Below are 22,861 nucleotides of genomic sequence, written 5' to 3'. Positions count from 1 at the left end.
TTGTCATGTAGGGTTGCGTTTGACCCCAGCTGTCGATGGACGGCTAAAATAAAGTTGAAATGTAATGATATCTTTCTTTCTTTTTGACTCCTCTAGGGTTTAAGCCATCTCCACCAACATAAAGTAATCCATCGAGATATTAAAGGACAAAACGTTTTGCTGACAGAAAACGCAGAAGTTAAACTAGGTAAGAATTCCCACCCCTCCCAACTGGTGGGAAATTGCAGGGAAGCGTGGAATCAGGCTTTTCTGAAAAGACTTAGTTGGTCTCACCTTAGAAGGAATTGGTTGTTAATACCAAAGTATTCCTCGAAGAAGTAAGGCTAAGCACTGGCCTATAAGGAATTTGAAAAGAAGGTCCAGGAATCTGCATGCCATGAGCAGGCGATGAGAGCTAAAAACTGTGACTTCCCTTATTTTAAGTTTCTTAACGGTCACAGAGTAAACCCTGGAAAAAAAATAATTGGCAGCTTCTGCTAAGAATTTATAAAATGAAGAGATTCTGGCTAGGGATATCAATGGTCAAGGTTTAGCTTTTTGCTTTTTTTTTTTTTTTACCCCACTCAAGATGGCTATTAATCCCTCCCAGCTGTCCCTGCCTCTCTTGGAAACACTTTTCTACTCTCCAGCCCTGCAAATCATTTCCATGCAAATCAACTGTCCTCCTTTTCAAGTCCCTGAGGAAGTATGTGGACTTGGGCAGGGGATCAGCATGTAAACAACTCTGGCTACAAAGATCCGCTTGTTTAACAAGCTCGAGACCTCGGTTTCAGCTGGTCCTTGAGGGGATGTGGCCAGGAAAAAGCAGGAGTGGGAAATAATTGGGAGAGGCTAGCAGCATTCCTTTTGCCGGTCTAGTCCAACTCACTTGTGCTGTACAGCTGAAAGAGCTCGCCATGAAAATCACTTAAAAGTAAAGTGACACTGTTTTGATATTTGGGCTAAAAGGTGATTAGTTCCTGTAGGCTGCTGGTCTAGGAACACTGGAACAGTGGAACACTCAGGGCAGCATAGGGGACTAAGCAGTGCCTGAGTGGGACATTTTTCCTGATTGGTTGGGCCAAGAAGAACTCCAAGCCTTGGCTCTAGATATGAGCTCCTATCGAGGAAGGAGAAGCTTCTGAAGATGGATGTGGAGCCCTTATGAGCCCACAACAAAGGTAGCTTCTTTTCCTCAGAAATCTCAGCTTGAAGATCAACTCTCAAGCAAGTGGTCTGCAGTGACTTGAGTCCAAACCCACTGAATACAGGGGAGAACATTCTGTGGGTTGAAGTTTCCTTGGGCTCCAGTCCTTTTTAAGGGAAGGGAATGCTCTGAGCTTCAAAATGAATGGCGCTCCCCATGAACTTGGCCTAGTTCATGGCGGGGGGCACCATCCTCTTGTCTTTTAACGTGACTTGTATGTCCTTTCGTTGCCTCACATAAATCAAGCCATGTTTATGCCTCATTAAAGCTCTCCTGTTGTCGTTGCTTTGATTCCCAGTGGATTTCGGAGTCAGCGCTCAGCTTGACAGAACAGTTGGCAGAAGAAATACATTCATCGGAACTCCATACTGGATGGCCCCCGAGGTTATAGCCTGTGACGAAAACCCTGATGCCACTTACGACTTCAAGGTATCTTAAAAACGATGTTGCCTAATAAATATATCCTTGGTTGCTAATGCTGAATCATAGTTTTTGCGCAGGGGGAGAGGAAGTGCCAGTCCTGCAGGATTGAGACTGGAGTTGAATGATGTTCTGAGGAAGTTCCACGGGTGGATCAGCCTGGAGCTATTATAGGGAAGGACTATCTGAAGGGAAGTTAAACCAGGATGAAGGCAGGAAAGCTGTTAAGGAAGCTGGCAGACTGGAAAGCAGAGAAGATAGGCAAGGAGAGCAGACCTAGGTGACAGGCAAGTACCTGGAGCAAGGTGACAGAGCTATGTAAGCAAGGCTAGAACCTGGTTGTTGATGCAAGCAAAGTCCCAGGCTTAACCCAGAATCATTTATAAAAAGTCTAGGTCTAACAGATGACCTACTGGGTGCGATACAGCATGCTGGACTCAACAGGACCGTGCCTGCTTATTTTGGCTCCTGCATCCATGACTCGCCACAAAGGACATCACTGCACAAGCCAAGGAATCCTGGTTTGAATCTCACTCAGCCAATCCTGAGAAAACATTCCTAATGAAAACACGGTGTGCAAGTTAAATTAATGGTCAGTTCAGAGAAGTGCAAAATTTCAGGGCCAAACTACATGTAACATTATCCATGCATTTAAACACGGCTACAAGATGGAAAACCTCATAGCTTTCAGTGATGCTGCGGTCTGGGATGGGACTGCTGTATATTGAACAGAGAAATATTAGAGAATGCTAGCTGGAAGCAGAAATTACTAGAATAAGATTTTTGAGAGCCAGTGTGGTGTAGTGGTTAAGAGCGGTAGACTCGTTATCTGGGGAACCGGGTTCGCGTCTCCACTCCTCCACATGCAGCTGCTGGGTGACCTTGGGCTAGTCACACTTCTCTGAAGTCTCTCAGCCTCACTCACCTCACAGAGTGTTTGTTGTGGGGGAGGAAGGGAAAGGAGAATGTTAGCCGCTTTGAGACTCCTTTGGGTAGTGAAAAGCGGGATATCAAATCCAAACTCTTCTTCTTCTCTTCTCTTCTAAACAATATTGTATGTATTTATTTTGAAGGTTTACATCCCTCTTTTTGATCAAATGATTCTCAATGTAGGTCTCAAACGGCAGACAAGAAACCCTAAAACTAATGTGCGTGCACACACAGCCCTTAGTCTATTGGCTCATGAATGAAGCCTGGCTGCTTTTATTTTTGGGGGTAGGGGGTTGTAGGGAGGAAAGCAGATCTTAAATGTCACCATCTACTGCACAGGCTTGTTGTGAGAATAAAAAAGGAGGGGCAACCATGCATACCCCCCAAGCTGTTTGGAGGACAGGTAATGTTAAGATGCACAGTAATTTAATCAGCAGCCTAAAATGCACTGAAAATATGCAGGTGCATTGAATGCTGATTTTCATGGTTCTGCTGTTTTGAAGAGGGCCAAAGGCAGCTAGCTTCTAAAATCTCTGGTTGAAATCACCCTCTCATAAACTTGTTCACTTACAGGCAGACAGCAGAGGCAGTTTTCTGAGTGAGTGAAGCCTGTCAAAAGCTTGTCAGTGAAGGCAGACTGCTTGCCAGCGCCCAGATTGATTCCTTGTTTAATTTTCTATTCTGAACAAAATCTGGAGAGATGAGCGGTCCATAAGGCAGTCAGTCACGGAAAGTGAAACTTGATATTCATTAGGATTTGTCATTGTCATTAAAATTCTGGATTTCAGGCATCGTGCCAGATCCTTCTGGACCCGAGCCAGCAGTTCAGGGATGGACACCTTTCCCCAGGTCCTTTTAAAAATAATTATTATTTCCAGAATAGGGTGAGCACAGTGTTAGAAGAAGAAGAAGAAAAAGAAGAAGAAGGAGAAGGGGATGGGCAGGAAATGCAGGCCTTGCCTTTAGACTTACGATATATGTAAGTCTCTAGATAAACAAGGGAAGAGGAATGGAGGGAAAATCACCAGCCAGGAGTTCTGTTTGAGAATACCAGACTGAGCTGAGGGGTTTTTTTTTATCAGGCATTTAAAATAGACCAACAGAAGGAGCCAGATGGGTACCAGAAGGCAGAGCTTCAATGATAGGGAGAAGCAAGGGAGAAAGGTTATACATAGATAGAGAATGGACAGTGTGAATTTTAGGCTCATGGAAAGCAACAATACTGCTGAAACAAAGGAAGGGAGAAAAAGAAGAAGCGTGAGTTTAATAATTTCCTCTTTTCTCAAGCTCAGCAGTGTACTTTGCCTGCTTTGCCAGTGTTATGAGAAGGAGGGGCATTAGAAGCACTTGACATCACCAAGAGCTTCAGCATCCCATCCTAGAATCAGTAGAGTTGGCTGTGTTTACAGGTTTTCTGGTCACTTTGCCACTTAACCAGTGGGATGAAGAGCCCTGATCCAATTTCTTGATACTGTTGCTCCCAGGTAAGGGCAGTAGAAATTTGTTGCAATTCACATATAAAGGCGAACCCACATAATTTGCACTTCCTGAAACAATACTTGGACTGCAGCATAGCTGTCCTTTTACACTTCTCTGAATTTTGCAGTGTAGTTTTCCAGCCAATTAACTTGCATGTACTTGGTTAAAGTGGGCATAAAATGCATATATAAGTGAAAAATAACGTACAATAAAGGCATTACATTAAGGGAAATCACTTTGTAAAAATGAGTATTTTATGCAAAATTGCATACAGATGTGTATGTTATGAAAGACATGCACAAGAATACTGATGGATATTTATGAGGACTTTCATTTTCTTAAAAAATTGCAAGCTGACATAGTAATGTGGAGAACTGAACTTCGGATTGGAAAAAAATTGAAACGGAGACACCCTGAAACTGATAGATTCACCCATCCCTCCCTCTAGGTGCCCTCTCACCAGGCAGTTGGAACATGTTTCCCATGAGATAAACTGCAAGAAAAATGACTTGCGTGCAGATAGAGGGAAACTCAGGCTGAATATGATCAAGCACAGCTTGGAGAAGCTCATTTTAGAGCTCATCTTGGCTGGAGCAGGGTTGACGTTAAACTCCTGTCCCTTTTTGCCTTATATTAACATAATCTAGCCCAGCTAATTTGATTAACAAACTGCCGTAATGCACCAGTGGGGCAAAGCAGGAAGTGCTGATGCCTGCCTGGTTGAAAGATGTAGTGTTCTGACCCTTGCTTGAAACAAAGCACTTCCTTGGATCCAGAATAGCTTAACAACTATAGGACTGTTTCAGCTTTGCCAGTTTTGGGAATGATAGTTGAGGCAGTGACCACCCGGCTCCATGGCCATGTCATGGGAAGGTGCACAGCATGATTCCCATAATTATGATTTTCATATTGGCAAAATAAATCATAGTATGGGAATTGTGGGGAGACTTACTGCATTGGGTATCAATTGTGGGTCTTCTTGGGACTCCATCACTTGATGCCAGCCAAAGCTCTATTAAGTTTGTGGCTGGATTGAGAAACCAACCATTTCTTTCTTGGTGGAAATATGGCACTTGGTGTATGTTAGAATTTGTTAACACAGGATGAGGTCAGTATGGTCCTTTTGTCCCTAATGTTCAAATAAGCTTCATATATGTAGATGTTTAATTTTAGGTATTTTTCATAATTTGTTGTCACAAGATACACTTGAGATATAACTTATTGGGCATAATAGTCCAATACGATTAATGCAACTGTTTCATATTAATGCAACTGTCACCCTTCTTTTTCAAACAAAGTAAATTGTCATCAAAAAAGGCATGCAGATTGGATCCTGTATACTTTGGCTTAAGATCATAAACACAAAACCTCTGATGACTGGCTACAAAGAGGAAATTCCAAAGTCTACACATACTGGACAGAAATGCCTCTGCTTTCTTTAGCCAAACAGAGCTGGCTTCATAATCCGCCGAATAATACAGTTAATACCATGCAAAAACACTCCATGTGATGGAGGAGATATACAAAAGCCTCTTGTAATAGTTTTGTTTTTGTCTTCTGTCTGCCATTACTACTTATCTTTCGGAAAGCTTCTAAATTTATTCAGAAGCAAAAGAAGATAGCAGTTTATTACTTCTTGGCAAGAAAAAAAGATAATGCAGATGTGTTAGCCCCTTTATAAGAGAAAACTTCTGCCTCGTTTTATTTAAATCTTAATTACCATGTAATCCTAACTGTTAAAAGCCAACTGCAAACCTAATTGTTTCTTGTGTTCTTTGTCAAATGCGGGACGTGATTATTGATCCGTGTTGTGTGACTTAGGAACATAGGGGAGTGTCAGACTGTTGGGCCATCTAGCTTGGTATTGTCTACACTGACTGGCAGCAGAGTTCTCCACAGTTTTAGACAGAGGATATTCCCTGTCTTACCTGGAGATGCTACGGATTGAACCGGGGACATTCTCCATGCAAAGCAGGTGCTCTACCACTGAGTTCCAGCCTTTCCCTGCTTTTAGGGTGACTATCAAACCTGTTCCATGGATTGCAAAGAAACAATTTCCATGGATTGCAGATGGAAACATTTGGTGTCTACCATCCCATTTCAGGATTTGTGATTGGCACCTGGTGGAATTTTGTCAAAATCTAGTAAAAAGTAGATTCTGTAGGACATACGGTATCCTACTAAGGAGTCCCATCAGTTCAAGGATTTCTGCTTGTGCAGTGGGATTTCCTCCCCCCCCCCCACATTTGCCCTGTACCCTCCGAAATAGTCTCTGTGGGGTTGGAGGAACCCTTAGAACAGATGTGGGGGAAGGAGAGATGTTCTGTTGCACAATCAGAAATCCTTGCACTGATGGAAACATATTGTAATTCTGCATTTGATTTTACCTGATATGCATGTCTCCTGCCACGCAAGCAAAACAAATTTACAGCTGGCAAACGAACATCTGGTCTGAGGGACATTTTACGGTATTACCTCTGTGTAATGTAGTACTAACAAGGTTCGGGAAGGAGATTCATTGGTGTAAAAAGGCCAGCAAAGGCGTGTGGGAAAAGTGAAATAATTGAAAAGTGGAATAGATGGAAGGGAAAGAAAAAGTATATCTGACCACAGTTGGAAGTACTTAAAAAATATTTTTACACTGAAGACTGTTCTTCTGCTGATTATCTAGAAATATTGGACTACCTTCCATTCTTTTAAATGCCTACGCTTCAGGCTTATTTATCTAAATAAGAATTCTGCCCTCTCATTTTGTAGTCTAGCAAACTGCCTAGCTTATGGCAATTCTGTAAATACTAAGAAATTCCAATTCTTGATATTCATTTTTTGTACCACACCATCCTTGACTGCAGTTATCTTAAAAACGTCGGTCGTTTAATTTCTCATTGGAAGATGACTTGGGGTGGATGTGTAATGCCCTAGCATTGGCAGTGAACTGCTTGTGATTGACAGGAGCATTCCAAGGCAGTTAAAGTCTGTTAAGAGCAGTTAGAAAAGCCAGTTACAAAGAGAGCGTTCGCTGTCAATCCCTGGCATCTCTAGGTAGGGCTGGGAAAGACCCCTGCAAAATCCTGGTGAGCCACTGCCAATCAATGTCAACAACACTGAGCTAATGGCCCAATGGTCTGGCACCATAAAGGAACTTCCTATATTCCTATGACAGATTAGTCAGAAAAGGAATAAAGAGAAAAGAACTACACCGAAAGGGAGACTTTTTTGGTTGCTTATAGCCTCAATATATTTAGCATTAGTTTTTAATTCTCATTTTCTTAGAGCAGGCATAGGCAAACTCGGGCCCTCCAGATTTTTGGACTACAACTCCCATCATCCCTAGCTAACAGGACCAGTGGTCAGGGATGATGGGAATTGTAGTCTCAAACATCTGGAGGGCAAGTTTGCCTATGCCTTCATAGAGATTATGTTAACCAGTTCAGAAGTAATAATACAGGGATCTGCAACTTTTTTGGGCCAGCAGACACATACGGAATTTTGAGGGAGTGACGCGGTTTCTCCCTCACAAAATGGCCGCTCTGGGGGCCACGGTTGTAACACAAAAGGCTGCCACGTCCGGAAGAGCAGAAAAAGAGACCGAACCATGAAAAAGGAGTAGGCATGTGCCACATCCGTCATCCTCCCCCCCCCCCAAAAAAAATCAGTAGAAAAAAAGCCACTTAACATCAGTCACCACAGTGCTCACTCACAGAGAGCATCTCTCCTTTGTTCAGAACAGAAAGGAGGTTGGGTGTCCAGGCCTGGTATCCATTGAAATATGGGGACACCTGAGGGGGCATGTTCAGCGTAGGATAAGCCAACCAGTCAGGAACTGAGTAGGAAGAGCAAACAGTCTTTCGCGCATTGTGGATTTTTGAGGACACATATACTGAGATATTTTGTGAGCCCCATAGGCGGTTCTGGTGGGTGCCACATGGTAACCTTTCTGCCATGATTTGTTAGAATGTGTCCCACACATTTCCTCTTTCTTCTCTTGTGTGCTATAATTCAACAGTTCTGGGGTTTCTTAAACCAAACTTTCCATTTACATCCAGACGGTGAAACTGTTATGAAGCCAGGAGGATTTGTATCCTGGTTTACAGTTCAAGATTTAAAACATAGTTTCCTGGTTGGGATTAATGGGACAGTGTGGTTTAAGAAGCCCTGGAAATATTAAATTATGGTGCAAAGAGAGGGGAGGAAGGAGCAGAGGAGTTGGGGTGTAGCCCCAAACACTCACTCGGTATAAAAACAGGCTTTATTAGACCAAGAACATTATGTCTGGACTGGGCCAACATCTGTTTAGTGGCCAGTTCTTCAATAATTGCTTACAGATTCCTCGACATCAATTTTCTCTGCCTTTCTGTATATCTGAAGTAAAATATGCACTCTGAATGTGTGTGTGTGTATGTGTTTCACATGCCCTGCTTTGGGATTATTATTTTTAAAAAGTGGAATATACTTTTTTGAAATAAAATAGAACCCCAGATCATTAGCCTTTCTCATGGGGCAGGTGCTCCAATCCGTAATAATTTTGGCTGCTCTTTTTTGAACCCTTTCCTGCTCATAATTGCCTCTTGCCTTTGCAGGAAGATTAACTGACAGCCTGTTTGGGTTTTTACATTTCAAAGAGTTATTCCTTTGTTATTGAAAGAGGATCACATTGGATTACATAGCTTCAGTGTTCTCATATAGCAATTGTGACCCCCCCCTTCCCAGTCTGTGGGGCCCTCCCCATAACTCTCCAGCTCTAACAGTGGGAAGAACATAAAAATTGGTGTCTGAAAGGCCTAAATCTTCTAAGCTTAGGAGATCAGGTACTTATTTAGACATTTTAGATCAAACTTTGAGCATTAAGTTAGCCAAGAACTTGTTCTGGCCTAGCAGTAGCTCCATCAGACAATTCCCAATTGCTACAGGTTCAGCTAATGTGCATTTCTTAAAGGGTTGTTTTTGTGATTGTTTCTTTCAGAGCGATTTGTGGTCTTTGGGGATAACAGCCATCGAGATGGCAGAAGGAGCTCCTCGTGAGTACAACCCAATTTCACACTTTATCATAACTTCGATTGCTGCTTGTTAAGGTTCATTAGCGTTATCAGCATGTCCAGCCCTGCGGTGATAAATTGAATATAGGCGATCACCAAGTAAAGCGTTGAAATGAGATAGATAGGGACTTCATAGGATTGGATTCTATATTTATCTAAGACAGGGATTGGAATCAGTGCTGCTGGCCACCATAGTGGGAAGGAGGCTTAGCCTACAACACAAGGTGCCTCGTAGCTTGATTCTAGATTCAGGTAGGTAGGCTGTGTTGGTCTGACGCAGTCAAATAAAAATAAATAAAAATAAAAAATTGTCCAGTAGCACCTTACAGACCAACTAAGTTTGTTCTGGTATAAGCTTTTGTCTGCAAGAAGAAGTGTGCATGCACACGAAAGCTTATACCAGAACAAACTAGTTGGTCTATAAGGTGCTACTGGACACCCCCCCCCCCATAACTTGATGTTAAGTAAGCAAATTGCTACTGCCATCCACTGTTGGGTTTGCATTTGTGGACAATATTTCCAGTGTAGTCGCTTCTGTTTCTCTAAGAAGTACCCCATGGGAATACAGTAGATAGGATTTCCCACGGGCAGGATGTCTGAAACCGTCAAACAATGGTCAGTTGTCCAGGTCAAATAATAAGGTCAAGTAGATATAGCTCAGTTGGTTAGAGTGTTGTGCTGATAACGCCAAGGTTGCAGGTTCGACCCTCGTATGGGACAGTTACATATTCCTGCATTGCAGGGATCCTCAGGGTCCCTTTCAACTCTTATGATTCTAAGTATTTATTTATTTATTTATTTATTATTTAATATGGCTTTAATTTTGTTTAAAATGCTTTACTGTTTTTAGATGTTTCTAACCTATTTTAAATGTTTTATTTTATTAATCACAGAACTGCTTGCCATCCTGAGCTCCTTTGGGAGAAAGGCAGGCTATTTATATATATGGAACATGCTTAAGTGTGAAGGCATCTCGGGCTTTTATTTCTTGTGATATTATATATATATATATATATCTATATATATATATATATATATATCACAATAAATAAATAAAAGCGGGGTGGGGTTGTCTGGTTGCAAGTTCTCAGCAAAGTACACCGGGTTCTGTGAGAGAAAATAAAATCATTCTGGAACATGGCTGAAAGAGAAACTGTGCTTGTAAGGGTAAGGCTGCAGCTCTTAGCAGGAGTCACTCATAGCACTGTGTTCTCACTGGGAGAGCAGAGCAGGCGTTAAGCCCATTGACAAACTCAATAGGTTCAGCTTCCTGCGCCTCATGTGGTTGTAGAGAGAACACCAAAAGGATTTCAATAAAGCACTGAATGTCTTTGGTAGAATGTTCTATGTACTGTATTCCATTATGTTTTGTACTGTACCTGATGCCTTCTGTTTTGGATTTTCCCCCCCAGCCCTTTGTGACATGCATCCCATGAGAGCTTTATTCCTCATTCCTCGGAACCCAGCCCCCAGGTTGAAATCAAAGAAATGGTGAGTGTGCCCACCCACCGCTCTCCACATATGAGCTTGATTTGCATGCTGTAAGGAGCCATTGTATTTTATTTATGTTCCTGGCACTGCAAAAACAAGACAAAACCCACCTCTGCAAGAAATGAGGTGTGATTTGGTCCTTATTAAAAATGGATGGTTAAATGTGTGTGCAGAAATTGGACAACTTTGGTGGGGATAACAGGTTTTTCAAATTGTAATCATTTGCTCATCAAAGGTATGGGCTGAATTCTATATGTCAGGGGTGGGAAATCTATAGCCCATCAGCACCAGCCAACAGGTCAGGGATTATGGGATTTGTAGTCAAAGGTTTCCTGTCCCTGAGCTAGACCAGTACTTTTGAGAAGAAAAAAGACTGGGGAAGATGAAATACTAAGGGCACAGAACAACAAAGACTGTATTAATCCAACAAGTTTCACATCAGATTCCATCTTCAAGGACACTACAGATAACAGCAGTGAAGATTTAGATAGTATAATGCTATTGAAACAATTAATAAAGGCAAAACTAATAGCATTAGAACATCAGCAGAAAGGGAAAAGGTCATCACATTATCTTCAAAAACATTTGGAATCCTCGTGCATATGTTTAAATATACAAATACTCCTCAGAAAGAACTAAACAAAAAACTTTAGTAAGACCAAAGAGACCTCCTTTTCCTTCCCCCCCCCCCGCCCCAGCTCCACACCTTGATCCCAGTCTGGATCAGCATCTTACCCCACTCCAGCTGCTATTTTAGTAGACAAAAGCAAAATACTCATGGCCAATCATATGCTCTGTGTCATGTCTATTTTGGCTCTCAGAGAGCTCTGGGATGGAAGAACAATGGGAACCGTGTGATTCAGTGTTGGGTGATGAGCCTCCCCTTCTACATCAGTGAAAGCAGAGCCTGCTAAGGATCCTGCCATCTGTCAGCCTTCTGGTTTTTAGCAAGGCTTACATTCACAGAGGAAAGCAGTGTTTAAACTCTGTTTGTTCAGAATCAGAGAGATCAGCAGTTCCCTTCTGGACTTTGTGGTTCCAGAGTCCAAGGAGAAGTGATCTTAAGTGGGTTTAGGCTAGCCTGCCTATAGCATGTGAGGTATCAGACTCTAAAACACTGTAGATGGAGATCTCTTGTTAAATATGGAGAAAATGGTATGTTGGCCGCAAAACCCCTTGGGGGCTGAAGATGAAGTTAAGCCAGTGAAATCCACTGATAAGTAGTGGAGGATTTGGAGTCTCACCTGCTGCTGCAAACGGGGGGTGGGGTGGGTGGGAGCAGAGGGAACGCCAAGGAGAAAAACGCTCCACTCAGTTCTTGTCTTTGCATCTCTGCACCTGCTTTCAAATGGCTTTAATTTGCTTAAAAGCAGCGGATTGTTTTATAACTCGCAGTCAGCCTATAATCAAGGCGAAACGGTGATTTCGTTTCATTAAGTGTGAGCATTTCCTCAGTGTGCTGTGGAACAATTTTTATTCCTTTATTCTCGCCTCTGTAGTTGTTTTCTTGTGAATCAGTTCTTAGTAAGCCTCGGCAAGTGGGTTGCATGCTATTAGGGGTGGCTTTCGTTCAAGGATCTCGTAAGGCTTTGCAAGCATTTTTTCCCTAGAATCTGGGCTCTTTCCCTTTTTTACTGTCAGCTGTCAATACATGATTTAATCAAGCCCTGCACTCCTTGAATTCCAGGGGGAAAGCCCTGTTAGTCTCTCTTGTAGTAAAAACAACAGTGTTTTATGGCATCTTAAAGACCAAGGGTTGTATCCAGTGAAGTAATCCTGTTAGTGCAAGGATTTCTGCTTGTGCAATGGAATTTCACCTCCCCCTGCTCTTACCACCTGTACCCCAAAACCTGCTCCAGAGGCTTGGGGCATTCCCCATAAAAGATTTGGGGATGGGCTTCACGGGGTGGGAAGATGGAGGGGAAGTGCCATTGCACAAGTGGAAGTCCTTGTGAGAATGAGAAGACTTCATCCGATACAACTCTTAACACATTTATTGTGGCATAAGTTCTGGTCATCAGATGCACCAGCTGTCACCCCGAATTGCAGATACATGCTTGACGGGATGGGGTGTATTATAAAGAGTGAAATCAGAAGGAAAACAAATGATGGAACTGTGACTAAGGGTCTATTCGGGCAGAGCCATAGCTACCGGAGGGTGGGGGTGGGCAGGCGGCTAGCCAGGGTTTCTACCCCAGGTGAAACCCCCAGAAGGGCATTATTGATGCTCCCAGTTTGTATGTGTGTGTACACAAATAGACTTGGGGGGGGGGGGGGGTGCCAAACTGGATCTTTTACCCGGGTGAAATAAAGCCTAGTTTTGCCCCTTGTAGTACCTTGTTGCTCATCCCTCACTGACAGGGTGTCTGTAATTGTTGGGGTGGGGAGATGCAGCATGTACCCATGCACACATCCACAGTGCCCCCCCCCCCGGTCCTTGCAGTATGCAGACTCTCCATCCCCAATTCTTCCATGCATGCACATGTCATCAACATCATCATTCCACCCTTATTCCAAGAAGCCCAAGGTAGCTTTCATCATTTCCTCTTCTTTAAAATCTTAACAGCCACCCTATAATGATGGCTGCATGAACACAGTCCATTTAAAGCATATGCACGTGCACACACAAATAATCCTGGGGCTGTAGTTTACGCCTCACGGTGCTACAATTCCCAGCACCATTAATAAACTACAGTTCCATACATATATATATATATATATATATATATATATATATATATATATACCGGTGTGTGTGTGTGTGTGTGTGTGTGTGTATGTATATATATATATGGAGTGAGCTTTGTGACCCAGTGTTTTTTTGCCAACACAATGGGCTAGGATCAGCCTGTTTTGTAACAGAGATATATATACCCACTGTCCTATGAAGTATTGAATTTCTTCCCTTTATTTGAGTCTATAACAATAATTTGTCTGTCGCCTTATAATTTTGCAGCTGAATGTTTGGCAAATTGGTGTCGGTAGTTAATTTTTTCCTCTGTGCGCTCAAGAATATATCTATTATAGATAGGAAAGCATGAGTAAAGCAGAAGCTATTAATCACATGCAATGCACAAGAATGTTTAAAATCCAGTTCAGTGGCAGCTGGGGTTCATCATCAGCTACTGCACAGCTATATCCATACAATTTTTTACATCCCTTTAACATTAACAAGCAGTCAGTTCATAACCAATTAGTATTTACTGAAAAATAAATACCTTATAAAAGTATCTTGTAAAATTGGTGATTAAAACAGACTGAGCTGTGCATGCTTGGGTCCTGCAGATTTTGCACACAATGTTTGTTTTATGCAAACAGATTATACAAGCTAAAATTGTGCGTCTTGGACAGCTTTGGTTTTGTCATGTTTGTAGTCAATAGCAATAGATCGTCTCTTGATGTTCTGATGGTACCTACATTTTTGAATCATTTGAAACTGTTTATCATTGTGGCTGTTTCCCCCCAGAGTGGAGGTGAATCCCTTGCCTGTTTCTCTCAAAGTGCCCTTTGAGTTGAAGGGGTACCCCCTCTTCTTCTTTCTGATACGCTCTTTAAATCTTTAGGGCTTCAAAGTCTTAGCACTGCTGTTTGTATCCAGCACTGCCATCCCATTTGTGCAGCAGATTTCTACTTGCACAAAAAAAGTTTTCCCTCCTCTCCCAAACAACTCCCCATGCACCCTCAAAATCTGCTCTGTGGGTCAGGTTAGGGGAGGGTTCATGGAGAGGAGAGGAAGGGGGAAATCTCATTTCTGGCTTGCCTTTTTCAAAAGTAACCAAGAATAAACCTCAAGGTGGCTTATACCAAAAAGAAACACTAGAGTAAACTAGAATAAAAGAACAATAAAGGCAGATTAATATCAAGTTGAAGTATAAGGTTAAGAGCAGCAGTCAAATAAGGCTCCTGTAAGACAATATCTGTTCATAGAAGTGCTTATTTAGATAAAAACGTTAGTACTGTATTAAACCCAAACATCCCTCTGTATGAATATTTTGATAAGGATTAGCAAGGCAGGAATCATCAAATGTTGGCCATGCAGTAGACATATATTTCATCTCCTGGATGTTTTTGTTAGCCTTTACAATTATATATATATTAAATAGGAACTGAAAAGTGTTATGTTTACAAACCCAAAGGGGTTAGTAGTTTCACTTAGCCTGAAGTTTCCAAACTCCATTAACTTCTGTCTGAATGATTTGCATGGATTAAGAGGCCTACAAGTAAGGCCAAAAAAAAAAAAAAATGTAGCTCATGGGGTATTGGAGGCATGGCAAGAAAGTTGTAAAAAAATCCCTCAGGGTAAAGAATGCCTCTGGCCACTGGGGTACCTAAAGTTTTTAGGATAAAGAGAGCCATCTACTGACTAAAAGGGGATCATCATAATCTGATAGGTCTGGTAAAACTCCCATTGTGAAATACAGCAATATTGTTTAAATTTAGGCATTTAGCACAAAAGAAAGAGTGAGCATTATGTATAATTACAGAAACAAATATTGTGACTTAAACATTGGTCAGATCTTCTCTCTCTCTTTCTCTTTCTTTCTTTCTTTCTTTCTTTGAAGGTCCAGATAGTTTCATCAAAGGTGTTTTTGGTTTGTTTGTTTTTTGCTCATTTGTGTGTGAATATCTGTTTGCCACCTATAAATCACAGGTTTACCATCTTGGTAATTTAGGGCTGTCTACATATACAGGACGTGGGTGGCGCTGTGGGTTAAACCACAGAGCCTAGGGCTTGTTGATCAGAAGGTCGGCAGTTCGAATCCCCGCGACGGGGTGAGCTCCCGTTGCTCAGTCCCAGCTCCTGCCCACCTAGCAGTTTGAAAGCAGGTCAAAGTGCAAGTAGATAAATAGGTACCGCTCCGGCAGGAAGGTAAACAGCGGTTCCATGTGCTGCTCTGGTTCGCCAAAAGCAGCTTAGTCATGCTGGCCACATGACCGGAAGCTGTATGCCGGCTTCCTCAGCCAGTAAAGCGAAATGAGCGCCGCAACCCCAGAGTCGTCCACGACTAGACCTAACGGTCAGGGGTCGCTTTACATACCATACATTTAAAGCAGATGACTTCACCCCCAAAATCCTGGGAACTGTTGTTTACCCCTACAGTTCCCTGGACCTTCAACAACCTATAGTTCCCATAATTCCTTGGGGAAAGTCATGCCCTTTAAATGCACTTTAAATATATGGTGTGTGCACAGACAAATTAAGGGAGAAATGTCGTAGGTTCTCAGTTGTCATAAAGTTTAATGAAGCATTAGGTACTAATGATACAGACATTGTGAGAAAAGTAGCCTGACTACAGAGGAGTTTGACTGCCCTACGTCCAGGAAGTTGAAAAACACAGTGGTCATTGAGGCACCTTTAAACCTTTTTAACATTATCTTTAAATACTGCTTAGAGAAATGCAGTAAAAAAAGTGACAGGCAATCCTTAAGTTTAGTGCAGGGTTACTTCCTATTGAGGGAACAGTGTTATGGATTAAGGTCAGCCTCCTACTTCCAAAATGTAGTGGTAGATGAAAAGTTGGGAGGTGATCACCACTCAAAATTTATAGACTTTTGCAATTCAGTTTAAGCATAGGCCTTGGAGAAAGGCCAGAACCTGGTCATAAATCCTGCCTAACTTCCATAGGTTGAAGCAGGATTTAGCACATAACACATTACAGTGGAAAACATTGCAGTTGCCCTGGTCAGTTCATTGAAAGACTCATTTAAAGCCCAAACCATGTATTAAGTGAACATCCTTGAGTACCATTGACTTGTGTCTCTCTCCACCCATGCACCCCACACCAACGTCTCCCTAGTAATCTAGTGCTGCAGGAAAGAGGCTGTTGGAATATTTTTGTATTGGTGGGCAGGGGGCAGACAGGAAATGCCATAATAAACCACTTGTTTTTTAAACGCCTGAGATATGACATCATTACATTAGCACCCGTCCTTCCACCCAGTTGTACCCATACATGGCGGCCAATGCAGGCGACTAGAGAATTTAAGCTTTCGTTTGTTTCTCAAATACATGACCATCTCAGTTTCTCTACATGAAAATTAGCAGCTCAGTTTGTCAACTGCCTTCAGGTAATGTGAGGTGTAAGCTCTGCTCTTTGGCTTTTACATCTCTGGTGACTCATTCACACATGCAGGTTAGATGCTTATTAGTGCAGGTATTCAACACACACGTGTACCTACCTGTCAATTAAAATATGTCTGTTCTTTTCCACCTGAGGAGTGTGCCAGCAAAACTGGTCTTTTCAGTGAGGAGTGGGCACTTCTTCATTGCTTGTTTAATCTGTTACTGAATTCAGAAATACTTACTTTCTTATCCTAATGAGTGTATTTAGATAAGCAGGAACTGTAAATCTGACAGCTTTAGAAGATAACGCTTATTGTTTCATACTGCAGTACAGTTTCGGTCATATCTACCAGTCTGAAACATTAATTTAAGCTAATATTCTTGTTTACCAAAACTGAATGCTGCGTCGTAGTCTATCAGAATCTTCCTTTATTGTGAATCCCCAGTAGTCATTTATGTTTTATAATAGGGTTAAATTGATTCTCAGAATGTTTGATAAAAGAATAAGATGCTGAGCAATGAATTCTAAGAATTTGGTAGGAATTGGTTGGGTAGAGTTTGCATGTTTTCAGGGGAAAGATTGAGAACAACAGCCTAAAAGTATTCTAAGAAATAACTATTCCTAAGAAGTAACTGGTTTTACTGAGAGGGAGAGATCTGAAATTTATTTGTGGAAGACAAGTATATTCATTATTGTTATTAGCAGTATTAGTATTATTGATAATAATTCTGTTTATATCCTCCCTTCCTCTCCAAGGAACCCAGGGCAGTAAACACAAACTTAAAGCAATGTCATCAAAAAATTATAAAAACTGTTTCAAACAATCATATTCTCCGATACAATTATTTCAGGAACAGTATCTTCCTACCATCAAATACCTGGGTAAATTTAAAATACCTCCGGAAAGCAAATAATGAAGGAGACAGATGTACCCCACCAGGGAGGGCATTACCACAAGTGAGGACCCACCACTGAGAAGGCCAAATCACAGGTCAATGGCAACCAGGTAGTGCAGCAGCTGGGAGCTGCTGACAAGGTCTCACCTGCCAATTGCAGGGCCTGAGGCAGTTGATATTGTTTCTGGTCACAATCGTTCCATGAAACCCCCAATCCAGAGGCAGTATGCCTGTGTGAATACTAGCTTCTGTGGGAAACGATAAAACTTGAAAGTGTAGATGGCAAGAGATTTGCCCCGGATCCTTAGTATGCAGTTATGTGCAATTAGATTATCTAAATTCACCGTGATTTTAGTTCTTAATGGTTCCAATGTGTCTTCTGAACCATTTACAAGTATGTGCCCTGAAGTAAAGCATCTAAAGGGGACCCTTGATGTGACTGTTAAATCCATGCTCTAAACTTACATAGCTATACTACTGTCTGCGGCCAACACAAAAATTGCCTTTATCTTGTTACCTATCCCTTTATCTGTATGTTTTCTTCCCTCCCGCCAAATTATCCAATTTGGGTAGGTCAAAAAAGTTCCAGTCCTTCATTGAAAGCTGCTTGGTAAAGAATCATGGTCAGAGACCAACCACCGAACAGCTGATGAAGCATCCATTCATTCGAGACCAGCCTAATGAAAGGCAGGTTCGCATCCAGCTCAAGGACCATATTGACAGGACTAAGAAAAAACGTGGAGAGAAAGGTAAGCAGAGAAGGTTATTCTAGAACCTAAGTGCTGGAAATGAGAAGATCATTGTGTTGGTCCATAAAAGTGGTTGCCAATTTCTGTTGATAACAGCTTTTTCATGTTTTCCGTATGGAAGAAGAAACATGAGAAAACGAGGTGTATCCCAGCACTCTGGGCACTCGGCACCATCTTCAGTTTGTTTTCTTCAGGGTCAAACTTAACAGATGTTACCGCTGAAACTCAATATTTCAGATGAAAATGAGCCCTTCCTTGGAATTAACAAAAATAAAGAATTCAAAGATACATTAATGAAAGAGAGACTGGAGGGATTCCCAAATGTAATGGAAGATAAGAGAAGAAGCATACTCCCCTAGGACCAATGGAAGATGAAAAAAGCACCTACATATTTGCTCAGCAACAAATAAACACTCTGTGGTCATTTGAGGAGCAGTAGGGAGATACAACTTGGGCTGCCCCCAGTCTAGGTTTAAGCAGGCACGACTGCATTGATTTTATTGGGGTTTCAACTAGGCCAGGGTATTTTCTACTTCATGTTTAGGCAGTAGGGATTTAAACACAACAGTATATTTAAACAGCAATGGAGACACATGCTAAAATGTAGGCTATCTTTTTAAGTTCATGTGGACAAGCCATTAAATTTTCTGGTAATTTCTTATGTTATATAGCTTTGCACATGCACTCTGAATATTTCAGAGAAGCAAACAGAAACAAAACAAGCTGCCAAACTTGTTACGCTGTATTGTTTAATGCAATAATATTTATTAATGGCTTGGGCTTTCTCAAAGAATAGATTTGATGCTGATTGAATGCTGATTGAATAGGCTCATAAAATAAGGAGCTATTTGCAGAAGAAACTTGCTCAATTAATGCATTTCCAACCTATTAACTTCAAAATGTGAATTTATTGATTTTCTATGATGCCAGTAAGAAGTTCTATAAAATATTTTTGAATTAACACATCGCTGGCCTGGTTCACTTGTCATATTAAACCATAGCTTAAAACAAACTACGGATTAATGTGAACAAGAAGCATGCTCCTCCCCTTTGTCCTGCTGCACTGCAGACAAAGCAAGCAACAATCTGGCTTGTCATGTGGTCTGAATCCACGACACAATGAGCCAAACACTGACTTGCTTTGTCTGTGGCATAGCAGAAACAGGGAGGATTGGCCTAGCAATATTTGAGCATTGTGCTCTAACATGCTGTTCTTAAACATTAAACCATGGTTTGTTTTAAACTCTGTGAACTGGGGCACTATTTCTTTGGCTTTGCCATTTCATCATTATTAATTTTTTAGGTGCAAGCATATTAGGGCTGAAGTTATTGGGGAAAGTTGGCGTACTCCAACTTTTGTCAAATCATAGCATCCCCTGCTCCTGTAGTATTCTAAAAACAAAAGCTGCTGGGGGCAGTGCAGAAGAGCAGGCTGCCCCCAGCCCCTGTATACCTGTTGTAGGTCATTTTATAAACTCAATCAAAAGCAGATTCTAGAATAGTGTTAGGATGTGTTTTGTCTTGAAAATGGAGGTTATATGCTAGAATGACAAGTAATTTAATAAATGCAGCTCATCCCCCCATTGATTTTGTTTACCATTATATTCTGCATTTGGCTTCCTTTCCAGTGTCATAGGAAATGCAGGATAACATCTTAACGGACCTTTTATGTAGACTGGCTAGAAGGAAATGTTAGTGTTATACAGTGGTACCTACGGCTGCGGATGGGATCCGTTCCAGAGCTCTGGTCAGATCCCGAGGTTTCCGCAACCGGAGGGACTGCTTCTGCACATGATGTAGTGGTTAAGAGCGATGGACTCGTAATCTGGTGAACCGGGTTCGCTTCCCCGCTCCTCCACATGCAGCTGCTGGGTGACCTTGGGCTAGTCACACTTCTCTGAAGTCTCTCAGCCTCACTCACCTCACAGAGTTTTTGTTGTGGGGGAGGAAGGGAAAGGAGAATGTTAGCTGTTTTGAGACTCCTTAAGGGGAGTGAAAGGCAGGATATCAAGTCCAAACTCGTCTTGTTTTTCTTCTGCGCATGCACGTCCAGCGAAACACTTCTTGGTTTGCCCCTTTCACAACTCAGAAGTTTACGTTACCTGGTGGTAATGTAAGCCGAGGTGCTACTGTATTATGGTCATAAGAAACTGCTTTATACTGTGTTAATCCGGCAAGCCCCATACTACTGACTCCTTCAGTTAGCTACAAGTATTCAGCATATTGCACGAATCCCTTTACCAGCCCCACTACCAGACATCTTTCCTTAACAGGATTGCTGTGAAGATATCAGTAAGATAATATATGTGATATATAATAAATAATAATAAATGTAAAGTATTGTTATTTATTGGAGATTGAACCCAGAAACCTTTGCATCCATAACAAAGTTTCAAGTCACATTACATCTTATTTCAGTCCTATTCCTTATAGGCTATTAAGATGTCATAGGTATATTCAGTATACATACTGTTGGGAATCTGTTGGGGTTTTCCCATGATTCCTAGTCCTAGCAGGATGGATTTTGTATGTAATTCAGGCTCAAATGATGGGGATCCCCATTAACTTATGCAGCTGGTCGTTTCAATACATAGTCAGGGGTTCTGAACAGATCATCATGAGAAACGTAAGAAGGATCTCTGCCCTTAACTTGCCTCAAGAGCATGAATTCAGTATATTCCTTTGGTCTGCATACTCAAAGGAACAGGGCCTGATCGTGGAAGGTGGAATGTTTTGAATGCAATCTTCTTAGCAAGGTTTTTTTTTAATCTTTGGTAAAATATAAACTTGTGGGTAGGTTGGGAGGTGTGAAGCTGATTCTTTAAAACATATTGATTCCCCACCCCTCAGTGCCACATGTTAAAATGAAAAAGTTTTCTGTTCTCACACCAGAGCCCATGGGCCTTCATCTAGCAGGGGGGGAAATGAATGATTTCTGTAAAGGATGCTGACATTCAATTATGTTCCTAGATGAGACTGAATACGAATATAGTGGAAGTGAAGAGGAAGAGGAAGAAAACGACTCTGGAGAACCCAGGTAATGAATAAATTGTTCTTTTCTGATTCTTTGTGCTTAAGACCAGTGGATTTTAATAGAAAGTTGTGTAGGGCTAGAGTGGGGAGGGACAGAGAAGATACATTGCCCTCAAAAATTGTGGCAGGGTGGGCATCTCTCCCTAAAATTGGATTACTGCTTGAAAGCGATTCCTTGCTCTTGACTCTCACCCCTCCTATTCCTGACTCAGGTCTGCTATACCAACAAACATCTGGGCATGCTAAGAACATGGAGGCACTTCAAGATTGCTGCTGTTTTGAGGGTGGGATTCAGTCGCGTACCAAGCAAATTCAGGTTGTGCGGTTAAAGTGGATTTGGCGCTCTTGCACAGCAAACCTGCTCCCCCCCCCCCAAAAAAAACCAGACTTTTGTTGTAAGGAAAATGATTGGAAAAGGCACTAGATAGCAATTGCTTTACATGGTGGCATGCATAACCACCCTACAAAACGAATCAGAACGAATGCTCCATAAACAGTCAGTGCAATGTAACCTCCCTGAAAATGATGTTACAGAGGATACTAGAGCACATTTAGAAGTTAAGCAGTAAAACATTTTCTGGAACTGTACGGCTTAAGCCTACATGTGGAGGCTTGTGAATTCCAGTGTTGCTTCCTGGAAAAGTTTCATACAGACTTCATGCCAAGTGAAAGACTAGTCTGAATCCTTTGCTGTCTGATATTCTAGCTTTCTACTTGTGAGAAAGATTTTTGCATGGAAGTACTCAACTATGTGAATTGCCGTCTAAAGCGGTACATTCCAGGAAAGGTGTTATCGCTTGATTCCACCACTTACAGAACCTGGGCTTAGGACTCTGCACAGGGAGCCTTCACAATCAGGACTGCAGTTGTGGCTAGACAGATATAAATAAGAGGATGCCAGTCTCTGTGGTCTCTGTAAAGTGTGTGACACAGTTGTGGAAGTGCAGGGTTCTCAGAATATTCTCCAAATTAATTGACAGTGTTTTAGAAATTTATAGGTAGGTAGCTGTGTTGGTCTGCCATAGTCAAAACAAAATAAAAAATAAAAAAATCCTTCCAGTAGCACCTTAGAGACCAACTAAGTTTGTTCTTGGTATGAGCTCATACCAAGAACAAACTTAGTTGGTCTCTAAGGTGCTACTGGAAGGATTTTTTATTTTGTTTAGAAATTAAAGCTATGGTTTTCCCAGTAGTAATGTACGGAAGTGAGAGCTGGACCATCAAGAAGGCTGATCGCCGAAGAATTGATGCTTTTGAATTATGGTGCTGGAGGAGACTCTTGAGAGTCCCATGGACTGCAAGAAGATCAAACCTATCCATTCTCAAAGAAATCAGCCCTGAGTGCTCACTAGAAGGACAGATCCTGAAGTTGAGGCTCCAGTACTTTGGCCACCTCATGAGAAGAGAAGACTCCCTGATCTTGGGAAAGATGGAGGGCACAAGGAGAAGGGGACGACAGAGGATGAGATGGTTGGACAGTATTCTCGAAGCTACTAACATGAGTTTGGCCAAATTGCGGGAGGCAGTGAAGGATAGGCGTGCCTGGCGTACTCTGGTCCATGGGGTCATGAAGAGT

At 41.8% G+C, this 22,861-nt stretch overlaps 1 protein-coding gene across 8 annotated transcripts in view; it reads left to right on the top strand.

The window, feature by feature from the left end:
• Window positions 1-22,861, top strand: part of TNIK (TRAF2 and NCK interacting kinase) — a 272,940-nt gene that overhangs the window by 157,796 nt on the left and 92,283 nt on the right. For all 8 annotated transcript variants that reach the window (XR_004426687.1, XM_033150660.1, XM_033150657.1 and 5 more), the window contains exons 6-11: window positions 97-187; window positions 1,485-1,615; window positions 8,979-9,033; window positions 10,464-10,542; window positions 18,077-18,252; window positions 21,223-21,289. Coding sequence is in view for 7 of the 8 variants with exons in the window: in XM_033150660.1 (XP_033006551.1) it covers window positions 97-187; window positions 1,485-1,615; window positions 8,979-9,033; window positions 10,464-10,542; window positions 18,077-18,252; window positions 21,223-21,289 (599 nt within the window). In the remaining variant the exon portion in view is untranslated. The remainder of the gene's footprint in view (window positions 1-96; window positions 188-1,484; window positions 1,616-8,978; window positions 9,034-10,463; window positions 10,543-18,076; window positions 18,253-21,222; window positions 21,290-22,861) is intronic.

This window comes from Lacerta agilis, chromosome 5, assembly GCF_009819535.1.
Source record: "Lacerta agilis isolate rLacAgi1 chromosome 5, rLacAgi1.pri, whole genome shotgun sequence".
Lineage (NCBI taxonomy): Eukaryota > Metazoa > Chordata > Lepidosauria > Squamata > Lacertidae > Lacerta > Lacerta agilis.
The sequence above is the reverse complement of the archived record's forward strand: the minus strand, read 5'-3'. Positions and strand labels throughout refer to the sequence as shown.